This window comes from Gopherus flavomarginatus, chromosome 23 (genome assembly GCF_025201925.1).
Source record: "Gopherus flavomarginatus isolate rGopFla2 chromosome 23, rGopFla2.mat.asm, whole genome shotgun sequence".
Lineage (NCBI taxonomy): Eukaryota > Metazoa > Chordata > Testudines > Testudinidae > Gopherus > Gopherus flavomarginatus.
In genome coordinates, this window is record NC_066639.1 from 9,121,002 (window position 1) to 9,133,925 (window position 12,924).

At 54.2% G+C, this 12,924-nt stretch overlaps 2 protein-coding genes across 11 annotated transcripts in view; one reads left to right on the top strand and one right to left on the bottom strand.

The window, feature by feature from the left end:
• The window catches only part of LOC127039341 (zinc finger protein 436-like), a 782,343-nt gene extending 772,708 nt beyond the window's left edge, over nt 1-9,635 (bottom strand). The window contains exons 1-3 of the mRNA XM_050932819.1: nt 9,513-9,635; nt 8,360-8,516; nt 3,943-4,069 (exon numbers count right to left, since the gene is read on the bottom strand). Of these exons, the coding sequence (XP_050788776.1) occupies nt 3,943-4,069; nt 8,360-8,516; nt 9,513-9,631 (403 nt within the window). The 5' untranslated portion in view covers nt 9,632-9,635. The remainder of the gene's footprint in view (nt 1-3,942; nt 4,070-8,359; nt 8,517-9,512) is intronic.
• Nucleotides 1-12,924, top strand: part of LOC127039388 (zinc finger protein 436-like) — a 191,683-nt gene that overhangs the window by 159,437 nt on the left and 19,322 nt on the right. The window contains exon 1 of one of the 10 annotated variants that reach the window (XM_050933064.1): nt 5,695-5,984. The exons of the other annotated variants lie outside the window; for them this stretch is intronic. The gene's annotated coding sequence lies outside the window, so the exon portion shown is untranslated. Of the gene's footprint in view, nt 1-5,694; nt 5,985-12,924 lie in introns of those variants that run through there. 10 annotated transcript variants of the gene reach the window in all.

A 12,924-nucleotide genomic window follows, 5' to 3' on the forward strand; every position in this document is an offset into this window, starting at 1 on the left:
AACAGTTCTGGGGTGATGGGGAAGGACGGAATCTCTGAGTCACCCCATCTCCTTCCAGTGTCAAAGAGCCTGAAATGACCCTTATTTCCCTGACATTGCTCCAGCTCTTCATCATATTTAAATATATTTTAAATGAGAAAAAAGTCAACAAAATAACTGCTGTTCTGCACAATGCAGGGTAATGTGAGAACAACTGGGAATGAGACAATCTGTCCTCAAAGAGGAACTTGACGTCTCTAACAATAACTTTGCTCTGGGAGGAAGAGTACAAATGTCAATCTTCAGGCTTGTTTAGACAAGGAAATGTGACAGTGGTTAGGTCAGATCAGGAGGAAATGTGGTAGATAACCGCACCCGCTATCCATGGCCCATATCTTTACTGCAAGAATAGCTGTCTTTTTACATCAGGAAAGTGAACTCAAGCTAGCTAACTCCATGGCAACCACAGTGATGAGGCCCAGGTAGATTTTATCTCAACGTAGCTAGCTGAAGACACCCCCCATCTCCCCCACTTTGGGTGATTACATTCCTGGTAGAGAGGACACACTCCCATGACTCGCAGGACAATGGAGTTGATAGAAAGTACCACAGGATCCACCCCAAAGATGGGCGAGCTTCAAAAGTGGGCAACTCATGTGTGGGAGCTGAGGGACCTCAATGTGCAAAAGATGCAAACAACCTTAACACTCACTACCTGGGAACTGTCAAAAGAATTGAAGAAAAAAATCTTCTGACAGCTCTAGAGAAGGTTTTTATGAAGAGAAGGTTTTTATGAAGTTTATCTCCTTTACGGATTCTCTGATGTTTAGAAAGGCCTGAACTATGAGTGAAGCTTTTCCCGCACTCACTGCATTCATAGGGTTTCTCTCCCATGTGGACTCCCTGGTGAGAGATAGGGGAGGAGAAGCGAGTGAAACGTTTCTGGCACTCACAGCATTCATAGGGTCTCTCTTCTCTGTGTATTTGCTGATGCCTACTAAGGGCAGAGGTACGATTGAAGCTTTTCCCACACTCACAGCATTCGTAGGGTCTCTCTTTTGTGTGGATTATCTCATGTCTTATAAGGGCTGAGTGGTAATTGAAGTTTTTCCCACACTCACTACACGTATTCTCTCGCTTTTCCGTGAGGATTCTCTCCTGGGACGTAGTTTCCTTGAGGTCCCTGTGAGTTCCCTGACAATTAATAGGTTGATCCACTCTCTCCTCTGAGTGGTTTCCCTGCTCTCTCTCTGGACTGCGGTAACTTTCATCAGCTTTTCCCTGCTCACGGGGGCTGGACACATTCCCTTTGGATCTTCGCAGTAATTCCCCATGTGCTTCGGCGAGCTCAGCATCTTCCTGGTGAGGATTCTGCTCCTTGCTCTCCCTCACCACCCCATCACCTGCTAGAAGTGAGGAGAAATCTCAGAATTGGGGATGGAAAGGCAGAGACCAAACCCAAGTAAGTGCTGGAGAGACAGAAAATAAAAATCAGGGACTGAATTCCTCCAAACTCATCCCCATAGGGAAGAGTGGAGGGGATCAATTCTGCTCCACACCCAGGACCGGCCTTTAGGGTGGGCCATACGGGTGCCCCACCCAAGGGGATGCCGGGCGCAGGGTTTGGATTCCCATCTGACCTGCTGCCGAGAGGTTCGCTGGGCTGATGAAAGAGGCACAGGGAGGCAGATAAGGAGCTGCGTGGGGGAGTGGGAGAGACCTGAGCTGCAGGGGGCAGTTGGACGACCAGCTGTCAGAGCCAGGTGACTGCTCCAGAGCAGAGAGGCCCCTCCTCCACACACACAGTCCTTCACACACTCCCATCAACATACACACACTCTTTCATATCCTTCCCTCAACACACACATACAGTCCCCCCAACACACACACCAGGACTCCCTGCATCCAGGTCACCTCCCCACCTGAGCTGTGCTGAGACATCAGGAGCAGCTGCTCTCCTGCTCTCCCCTTACACAGCCTGCAGGGAAAGTGACCTGGATGTAGGACGCCCTGACGTCGCTCCTTGCTCCCCTCTCCCAGCCCCCCAGGGCTGAGTGGGGCGGGGGAGCAGCAGTCCAGTGGGGGAGCAAGCAGCAATGCTTTGTGCATCTAGCTGCTTTGTGCATCTAGGTCAGGTACCCAAGGGGGTGCAGGAGGATGCAAGGGTTAGGGGCAAAGGGGGCACAGTGCAGGGGTTGAAGGCTTAGGAAGAGGCAGGCGTCGAGGTGCAGGGGGCAGGGTTTGGGGTGAAAGGGGTATGCACCACACAGGGGTTCAGGGTGCAGGAGGGAGGTGCAGGGGGTATGAGTGAAGGAGGCACAGTATAGGGGCACAGGAGGGAGGGGAAGGGGTTTGGGTGAAAGGGCACAGTGCAGGGCTTTGGGGCACAGGAGGGGGCAAGTGTTGGGAGGGGCTGGAGGGGGCAGAAGTTAGGAGTGAAGGGGGAGCAGGTATTTGGAGCGAAGGGGGCACAGTGCAGGGGCTGGGGGGAAGGGAGGGTGGGGAGCCTGGCGAGCCCATGGGGGACAGAGGGAATGGGGGGGGGTGCCATGCCCATGGGAGCCAGGGACACCAAAATGCAAGTTGGTGCCATTTCCCTAAGGCCAGCCCTGCCCACATCCCATCCAAACGCTCAGTCGGAAGGGAGGCAGCTCCAGCCAAGCTGTCAATCACCATCTGTAGGAAGCCAGGAGTGAGGGCTGCTGGGGACTGTCCTGAGCTCACAGAGTCTGTGTAGGGAATCCCAGCTGGTTCTCTCAGGCACTTACAGTTTCTGGGTTGGTTTAATGTTTCCTCACCTGTCCAGGGACTTCTCAGGATCTCGTTTTCCTCTGAACCCTGGAGATCCAGGACCCATGGCTCTTCTCCTCCTTCCAGCTGCGAGATCACAGAGGGTTTGGAAACTGGAAACCCTGCTCAAGGGAAAGAAAACAAGGGAGGCAGGAGGGTACTTTGCCCACCTCTGGTATAGATAGTAACTAAACAAACCTCTGCGAACCAGGAAATGAGAAGTTAATGTAAACGCCCCCCACCCTTCAATGCAACCTTAACTTTGCCCCCAACCCTTAACCCTGCAGCTGGCAAGAACCACTGAGGATGGTTCTGTGTGGGCCGTGCAAAGGTTAACAAACTGCCACAGGGACTCAGGCATTCAGCTCAATGCAGCAGTAACGGGACGAATTCTATGGTCTGTGGTATAAAGGACGTCACAGTACATGACCTAATAGTCAGATTTGGCCTGCAAAGCTGCGAACCTATAATCGATCTGAGGAAAGACTAAGAGAACGTGCCGTTGTCTGTGCTGTGTTCACAGATGGGAATCCCAGCATCTACCCACATGCCTCCAGCTGTGTGCACTGGGCTAGCTGTAGCTGTGACTGGCTGATGGAGGGATGGGCTGGAGCAGCTGGGCAGAGCTGTGCCTGTGCTACGCAGAGAGGCGCATGTGAAACTTGGGGGGCCAATTCTGCCTCATTTCTGTGCTGAGTGTTGTAGGCTGTGTCAGCAAAGGTGCCCTAGCGTGTGTTCTTGCCATGGGGATTGTCAGCACCCGGGTGGCGTATGTTCGAGTGATCTGTGGGTTTTAGTGAGGGGTAAGTGAAGGCAGTGACTCACAAGGAAAACTCAGGTTGAGGGCAAAGGGGTGGTAACACTTTGCAAGTCTCAGATGGTCTGTGTGCCGGAGGTTCAGTACTGGAGAGCAGCCCAGGGGGAGGAAGCTTCTGTTTGCTATGATGGAGATGAACCCGATTATCTTAGCAAAGAGAAGTGGTGAGACTTTCTGCTGGACTGCTCTGTTCCCAGAGCGCTCTGTAACAGGGGAGGGCAGAGGACTAGTGTGTGTGTCACTGGCATGTCGGGGCGCTGCTGAAACCGGGCAGAGCAGAGGTGGCATTGTGGGAGTGGCGTGAACCTTAAGTTTTCATTTCCCCTTCTAAGAACCGAGGGGACAGGAATCCTTACCCGGCAAGGTCACCTTCTTATAGTTCTCCTGCATGACGTCTCTGTAAAGGGCTCTCCGAGTGGGGTCTACCAGAGCCCACTCTTCCCTGGTGAAATACACAGCCACCTCCTCAAAGGTCACCGGCCCCTGAAAGAGCAAGAGTCCAACCATCAATACCTGCTGCCCCACTCACAGCCCCACTATTCACGGGGGAAAGCAGCCAATCAAATGGAAGCTCGGAGAGATAAACAGTCGGCAGAGTCCTGTCCCCACACTGCTGAGAGCAGCCAGGGGCACCACAGTGAGAGAACAAAGAGAGACCCCTTGTCTCTGCCTGCTGATCCATCACACACCTACTAGCCAGGGGCTGATACAACCCCATGGTAGGAACCCACCACCCTCCCCACTGCCAGCCGCTGGATGTGAGGGGCCGGGACATCTTCCCTGCACCTCCCTGGTGGGGGCCCCCTTTCCATGTCACACCAGCCCCTGGGTAGCAGGCTGAGGGCTCAGCACTGGAAGTCTTGTCAGTTTTCCCAGCCCTGCCCAGGGGGTTGGTTTCTCTATTTCCTGTTTCACAAATTAGGGAATTTTCTCCCCCAACACCCAAGTGTTTGTTCTGAGGATCTAGGCCCACGTTAAACAAGTCCCAGCAGGTTTATCACACTCTGTCCCCCTCCCTTTCCTCACCCAGTGTATTCCCTGCCCCCGCCAGCCCTAACTCCCCAGAAGTTGCCACTTCTTCAGTATTTCCTGCCCCTCCCCCTCTAGCAGGAACCCACCAGCAACCCCCCAATAACCCCGACCTGAGCTGGCGCCACTGCAGCCAGAGAGGTCCCCCGGCTGGGCACGGAGGGGTTAATGCCTTCCTGTGCCCCGCAAACCCCCCCCCCCGCTCTCAGCTGCTCCAGCCCTTTCCTGTGTCCTGCAACCCCCCCACCCCGCTCCCAGCTGCTCCAGCCCCTTCCTGTGCCCTGCAACCCTCCCCACTCCCAGCTGCTCCAGACCCTTCCTGTGCCCCGCAAACCCCCCCCCGCTCTCAGCTGCTCCAGCCCTTTCCTGTGTCCTGCAACCCCCCCACCCCGCTCCCAGCTGCTCCAGCCCCTTCCTGTGCCCTGCAACCCTCCCCACTCCCAGCTGCTCCAGACCCTTCCTGTGCCCTGCAACCGCCACCCCGGCTCCCAGCTGCTCCAACCCCTTCCTGTTCCCCGCAACGCTCCCCCGCTGCTCTAGCCCCTTCCTGTGCCCCGCAACCCCATCCCACCCCACCCACTCCCAGCTGCTCCAGCCCCTTCCTGTACCCTGCAACCCCCCTGCCAGTTCCCAGCAACTCCCACCCCCGTCCCAGCTGCTCCAGCCCCTCCCTGTGCCTTGCAAACCCGCCCGGGCTGCGGCGCTCCCCGGGGTGTCTCCAGGGGCTGGGGGGGGAGGCCGAGTCCCTGCTTTTCTCCTGCTCCCTCCGGGCTGAGGCGGCTTCCCGCATGTCCGAACCCCCGTGTGAGGGGGACGGGGGCAGGGCCAGGCCCTGGGAGGAGCTGCCCCTTCCTGCCGGCAGTGGGGCCACAGCTGTGAGCGCAGCGCAGGGGCTGCTCCAGCCCTGCAGCCCGCGGGCAGCACGGGGGGGCGGGGACACACGTGGGGCTGACACGCTCCTGCCGGGGGGGTGTTATTACGTGGGGGTCACAAGCCCCCCCAGCTCTGCCGCTCCCCGGGAAAAGCCGGGGGGGGGTCTGAGAGGCACCACCTGGGAGAGGGGGTCGGGCCGGGGGAAAGGATGAGCAGTGCGGGGACAGTCAGGCTGGCCCTGGGGACCTCCCTTCCCTGGGCTAGGAAAAGCGGAAGCGCCCCCAGGGCAGGCTGGGAGATGTAGTTCCTGACTCTCCCTGGACCGGAAGTGACGTTAGGTGAGAGAGCACAAGCAGAGCTGCAAACGCGCGCGAGTCGCTCCGGCTCTGCCTGGCTCGCGCGGGGCCGTTGGAGCCTCTCCCGGGGCCGGACAAGGGTTTTGTGTCTCCCGGCTCTGGGCATGCGCAGATCGGGCGGAGCAGGAGAGTTTGTGCTGGTGAGACCCGTTAACCCCCCAGCACCCAGCCCGGGAAAGTCCTTGCCCCAAAGAGATCACAATCCAAGTACACAATGGGTAGGAGGAAAACAGAAAGGGGCTGTGACTTCCCCAAGGTCACCAAGCAGGTCAGGGACAGAGCCAGGAACATACCCCGTTAACGCCAGAGCCACATCACCCGCAGCTTGGGAAGGTCCCCACACCCCATTGTATTAGGCTGCAGGAAGAGGTGGTTTCTCCATGGATGCACAGGCTGTCTTGGCAGGGCAGTTCAGCTGTGGTCCCTGCACACAGCTGGGTGTGTGTGTCATGGGTCAGGAGAAGTCAGTGTCCAGTCCTGTGGGGTTGTGCTCCTGGCTCATACCTCCAGCACTCACTGCTGCCCCTCCCTTACCAGCTGCACTGGTCAGCCAGCCCCAGGCCTCTATGAGGTCAGTGCCCCGCCCACCCCACCACTTCAAACCTTCAAACAGGGACATGGTGCACCAGTGCCAGAGTGCACTAGTGTAAAGTCTGTCTGTACTAAGGGTTTGCACCAGTGCCTAAAACACCAGTGTGGCAGAGACCTTCAGTACCCAAAACAGCAGTACAGTGGCACTAGAACTGGGATCTAGTTCTAGCTCTGTCACAGACCTAGCACACATCAATGTTTCTCCTCTCAGCTTTGGTCTCTTTACCCAGCTGCCCACTCACTGCGGTCTCCTCTCTCTTCAGAGCTGCTCACCACTAAAATCTGTGTGCGTGTCACCAGAGCTGAGGTAGTTCAGCTCTGGAACAGTCTGACAAGGGGGGCTGTGGAGTCTCTTTTCCTGCAAGTTTTTAAGAACAGATAGGACAAAGCTCTGTCAGAGATAATCAACATATACTTGGCCCTGCCTCAGCAGAGACAGCTGGACTTGATGACATCTTGAGGTCCTATCTAGCCCTACATTTCTAGCATGCTATGCAATATATACGTATAAAACAACATCCAGAGAAAAACCGCACGACAACATGAAGTCAGGCCATTCAAAAAACACCACCACCACCACAAAAAACTACATTGCACAGCATAAAATGACACAATACTAAGGAGAAGAAAGCAACACAATGCAAACTAACACAACTTAGGACCAAAGTTCACAATACAAAATAAGAACTCAAACCAACATAACATAGACACAAAACAAGCTAAAGCAAAACAACGCATCATAAAACTATGCAACACAACATGGTACATCATAGGTCCAAATGGCACGATACAAAACAGCTCAGCGTAGAACAGGACACAGCACAAAAGAGAATTATTTCAATGTAGGCCTGGAAGAGATCTTGAGAGGTCATCTACTCCAGCCCTCTGTGCTGAGCCAGAACCAAGTACCCCTAGACATTCCCAGACTGGTGTATCTCTAACCTGGTCTTAAAAACCTCCAGTGAAGGGAATTCCACAGCCTCCCTTGGAAGCCAATGCAACACAGGCCAAAACATCACCGTACACACACATGCTGGGCTTGTGCATAAGGGGAGAGGCAAGAACTGAAACAATCTGGGTTCAGTTCCCAGTTTTGCCACAAATTCTCCACGCAAACTTGAGCAAATCACTTCAGCTCTCTGAGCTTCAGTTTCACCATCTGTAAAATGGAGAGTCGCCTCCCACCATTGGCCTATTTAGCCTTTCAGCTTTTTGGGGCAATGCCTGTCCCTGTGGGCATGTCGACATTGCAGTCAAACACCAGCGGCTGGCCCGTGCCCGCTGACTTGGGCTCACACGGCTCAGGCTGTGGGGCTGTTTAATTGTGGTGTCGATGTTCCGGCTGGGGCTGCAGCCCAAGGTCTGGCACCCTCCCACCTCGCACGGTCCTACAGTCTGGCTTCAGCCTGAGCCCAGACATCTACACTGCAATTAAACAGCCCCTTCGCCTGAGCCCTGTGAGCCTGAGTCAGCTGGCATGGGCCAGCTGGGGGTTTAACAGCAGGGTAGAGATACCCTTGGTGTCTTTTCCGCACCTGTCACAATGGGGACTCTGATCTTGCTCAGTGTCTGTGCAGAGCCCTGCACAACAGGAAGCCTGATCTCAGTTGGGGACTCTGCAGCTCCCAGCATTACAGGATCCCTGATTTTGTTTAGGGCCCCTGCAGCAACTGGCAAAATGTGGGGGCAGGATCTCTGTCAGGGTCTGTGCAGTGCACAGTACAGTGGTGGGGTGTGATCTTCGTTAGGGTCAGTGCCATGCCAGGCCCAACAGGGATATAGATCTCAGTCGAGGTCTCCGAAGTGCCCAGAACAATGGAGGCAGCGGTTTGGGTCACAGTCGTGCGCTGCCTGGCACAAGGGGGACTGTGATTTCGGTGCAGGTCTCAGTTTTATCTGGCACAACAGTGGGGTCTGATCTCACCTTGGGTCTCTTCAGTGCCTGGCAGAACAGGGTCCAGATCTCAGTTGGGGACTTCGCAGCGCCTGGCAGAACAAGGCCCAGATCCTGAGGTCTCTTCAGCACCTGGCAGAACAGGGCCACGCTCAGTATGATAAGAGCTCTGATCTCAGTCACACACCTGAAGAGAAAAGTGGGAAGATTTTCAAGAATTCAATATCCGTATTTCAGAACTGAGGAGAAAATGGGGCACAAACTAAATATTTGCCAATATAAGGGACAAGCATCAACATGTGGGGAAATTTTATGTCACCATTCAACAGTTCAAGAGAAAAGAGGGGAAATTGGAGGGGATTATACAGGGATATTGAATCAACAACAGGATGGGACAGATTCTTCTTGCCTCACACTCACAGGGCCAGGAGGGAGCCCTGGGTGATGTCTTTTCACAGGGGAAAGGAGCGGGGCTGGAGTCAGAAGGTCGCTGGCTGTGGGGAGGGGCTGGCAATGGGGTCTGGGAATGTGACAAGCAGGTGATGTGGGGGGGGGAAGGAGTAGCTGGACTAGGAAACCTGGGGCTGGGCCATCCCCATGGGGGACATTTGCTCCTCCCTCCCCTTCCTGGCCCTTCCCCCGCCCTGTTGCCAGCAGAGAGGGGCCCCCCCAGCCCAGCCCAGCCCAGAGGTGTCCCTGTCTCAGGGCCCCCCCAGCCTCTGCCCAGCTCAGAAATCACTCGGGGGAACCATTTCCCACCCACACAAGGACAAATCCCTGCAGGTGAAAATGGGGGAAACACCCCAAACCTGAGATCTGAACTGGCCATTGGCGAAGGGCAGAGAAAATGGGGCACAATGGGGGGAGGGGAACAGGGAACTTCTCAGGGTTTGGGGGAGGGGGGGTCACCCTGGGTGCTGCTCGTTGCTCTCTAGGGAGAAAGGGGGCAGGACGGGAGAGGAGGGGGGTCCCCACGGGGGGGGCAGCGGTAAATCCGAGGGGATCTCAGCCCCCCCCTTTCTCTCCCCGCTCCTCGGGGGTCACCTGCTCCTCCCCCCCCCCCCGGCCATGTCCGGGCTGCACAGACATTTCCCCCCCGCCCCTTTCCCAGCCCCCGCCCGGCCCCACAGGGGGTTAATGCGGGACTTTCCCCCTCCCCGATCAGAGCCCCCACGGCACAAACCCTTCTCTGGCCCCGGGAGAGGCTCCAACGGCCCCGCGCGAGGCTCCAACGGCCCCGCGCGAGCCAGGCAGAGCCGGAGCGGCCCGCGTGCGCCAGCAACCCGGCTTGTTCTCTCCCATCCAACGTCACTTCCGGTCCAGGGAGAGTCCTGTAATGCTGGGAGTTGCAGAGTCCCCAACTGAGATCAGTCTTCCTGTTGTGCAGGGCTCTGCACAAACACTGACCAAAATCAGGGTTCCCATTGTGACAAGTGCAGAAAAGACACCAAGGGTATCTCTACACTGCCATTAAAACCCCCAGCTGGCCCATGCCAGCTGACTCAGGCTCACGGTGCTCAGGCGAAGGGGCTGTTTAATTGCAGTATAGATGCCCTGTCTCGGGCTAGAGCCAGGCTATAGGACCCTGCGAGGTGGGAGGGTGCCAGACCTTGGGCTGCAGCCCAAGCCAGAACATTAACACCACAATTAAACACCCCTGCAGCCTGAGCCATGTGAGCCCAAGTCAGTGGGCACAGGCCAGCCGCCGGTGTCTGACTGCAGTGTAGACATGCCCACAATGATAGACCTTGCCACAAAAAGCTCAAAGGCTAAATAGGCCAATGCTCGGAGGTGACTCTCCATTTTACAGAGGAGGAAACTGAAGATCAGAGAGCTGAAGTAATTTGCTCAAGTTTGCATGGAGAATCTGGGACAAAACTTGGAACTGAACCCAGATTGTTTCAGGTCTTCCCTCTCCCCTTATCCACAAGCCCAGCATGTGCGTGTACAGTGTTGTTCTGGTCTGTGTTTGCCTTGCATTGGCTTCCAAGGGAGGCTGTGGAATTTTCATCACTGGAGATTTTTAAGACCAGGTTAGAGATCCACCAGTCTGGGAATGTCTAGGGATACTTGGTTCTGCCTCATCACAGGAGGCTGGAGTAGACCACCTCTCAAGATGCCTTCCAGGTCTACACTGAAATAATTCTCTCTTGTGCTGTGTCCTGTTCTATGCTGAGCTATTTTGCATGGTGCCTTTTGGAACTATGATGCACCATGTTGTGTTGCATAGTTTTATGATGCGTTGTTTTGCCTTAGCTTGTTTGGTGTCTGTGTTATCTTGGTTTGAGTTGTTATTTTGCATTGTGTACTTTTGTCCTAAGGTGTGTTAGTTTGCATTGTGTTGTTTCTTCTCCTTAGTATTGTGTCATTTTATGCTATGCAGTGTAGTTTTTTGTTTTGTTGTTGTTGTTGTTTTTTTGAATGGCCTGACATCATGTTGTTGTGTAGTTTTTTTCTGTATGTTGTTTTATATGTATATATAGCATAACATCCTTGAAATGTAGGGCTAGATAGGACCTCAAGATGTCATCAAGTCCAGCTCTCTCTGCTGAGGCAGGACCAAGTATATGTAGATTATCTCTGACAGAGGTTTGTCCTACCAGTTCTTAAAAACTTTCAGGGAAAGAGACTCCACAGCCCCCCTTGTAAGACTATTCCAGAGCTGAACTTGCTCAGCTCTGGTGACATGCACACATATTTTAGTGGTGAGGAGCTCTGGAGAGAGGAGAGACCCCAGTGAGTGGGCAGCTGGTTAAAGAGACTAAAGTTGGGAGGAGAAACATTGATGTGTGCAAGGTCTGTGACAAAGCTAGAACTAGATCCCAGTTCTAGTGCCACCGTCCTGCTGTTTTGGGTAGTGAAGGTCTCTGCCACCCTGGTGTTTTAGGCACTGGTGCAAACCCTTAGTACAGACAGACTTTACACTAGCGCACTCTGGCACTGGTGCACCATGTCCCTGTTTGCAGGTTTGAAGTGGTGGAGTGGGAGGGACAGTGACCTCATAGAGTCCTGGGGCTGGCTGACCAGTGCAGCTGGTAAGGGAGGGGCAGCAGTGAGTGCTGGAGGTATGAGCCAGGAACACAACCCCACAGGACTGGACACTGACTTCTCCTGACCCATGACACACACACCCAGCTGTGTGCAGGGACCACAGCTGAGCTACCCTGCCAAGACAGCCTGTGCGTCCCTGGACAAACCACCTCTTCGTGCAGCTTAATACAATGGGGTGTGGGGACCTTTCCAAGCTGCGGGTGATGTGGCTTTGGCGTTAACAGGGTCTGTTCCTGGCTCTGTCCCTGACCTGCTCGGTGACCTTGGGGAAGTCACAGCCCCTCTCTGTTTTCCTTCTACCCATTGTCTCCTTGGCTTGTGATCTCTTTGGGGCAAGGACTGTCCCTCTCTGTCTGTGCAGTGCCCAGCAGAATGGAGGTGCTGGTCTCAGTCAGGTTCTCTGCCATGTGCTGCACGATGGGGCCCTGATCTGCATCAGTGTCTGTGCAACACAAAGCACAGTTTATAGACTCAGAGACTTTAATGGCAGAAGGTAGAGGTGTATTTCAGATGAGGTCTCATCGGTGCCTTTTATAACAGTACTAACCCTTTCATGTGTCTGCTGGAAATACCTCACCCGATGCATCCTAGGACTGCATTAACCTGTTTCACGGCTGCATCACGTTGACAGCTCATAATTATCCTGTGATCAACCAATACACCCAGGTCTTTCTCCTCCTCTGTCACTTCCAATCGATAAATCCCCAGTTTATTGCAAAATTATACACTCGGGGACTAACAACTAGAATTTGTGCACTATTCATTTTCATCCCATTTCTATTACTCCAGCTTTCAAGGACATGTAGATTTTCTTGTATGATTTTCCTGTCCTCCTCCATATTGGCAATCCCTCCCAGTTTTGTGTCCCAGTCCCACTTCTTGTGCCAAGATCACTAATAAAAGTGTTGCGTAAGATTGGTCTCAAGACTGATCTGAGGAACTCCACTAGTAACTCACTCCAGCCTGACAACTCACCGTTCAATATGACCCTCTTGTAGACTCTCCTTGAACCAATTCTTTATTGACTTTCGGTTCTCATATTAATCCCCATCTTCTCCAATTTAATGAATAGTTTCCCATGTGGAACTGTATCAAAAACCTTACTGACATCCAGATCCGGTTTCTGTGGCACGATCTACCTTTTGTAACACCGCGTTTTATTTATTTATTTATAGTGCTGAAGGCTGGGAGGAAGTGTTAGCAATAGGCTGAGAATGGCCATGTGGAGGTAGGGGAGGGGATGGCAGACAGTAGGGAGGTGGGGAGGGGGTGCAGCACTGAAGGTGTGTCTGGGTATGTGTTTTGTAGGAGTCCATGTCTCTGCTCCCTGTGGCCGTGGTGCATGCCGTACCAAAGCAGCATGTCAGCAGAGCAGATGCACACAGCGTAGCTCTCCCTGAAACATGCAGCATTCACTGCCAGATGGGCTGGGCGATTTTTCAGGGACCCAGCTTGATATGCCTGGCTGGAGTGGGGTCAGTTGGACGGGGGTCTGGGGCTCTGATAGTTTGCGATGTTCCTTTCTACATAGTCAGTTCTTTCCA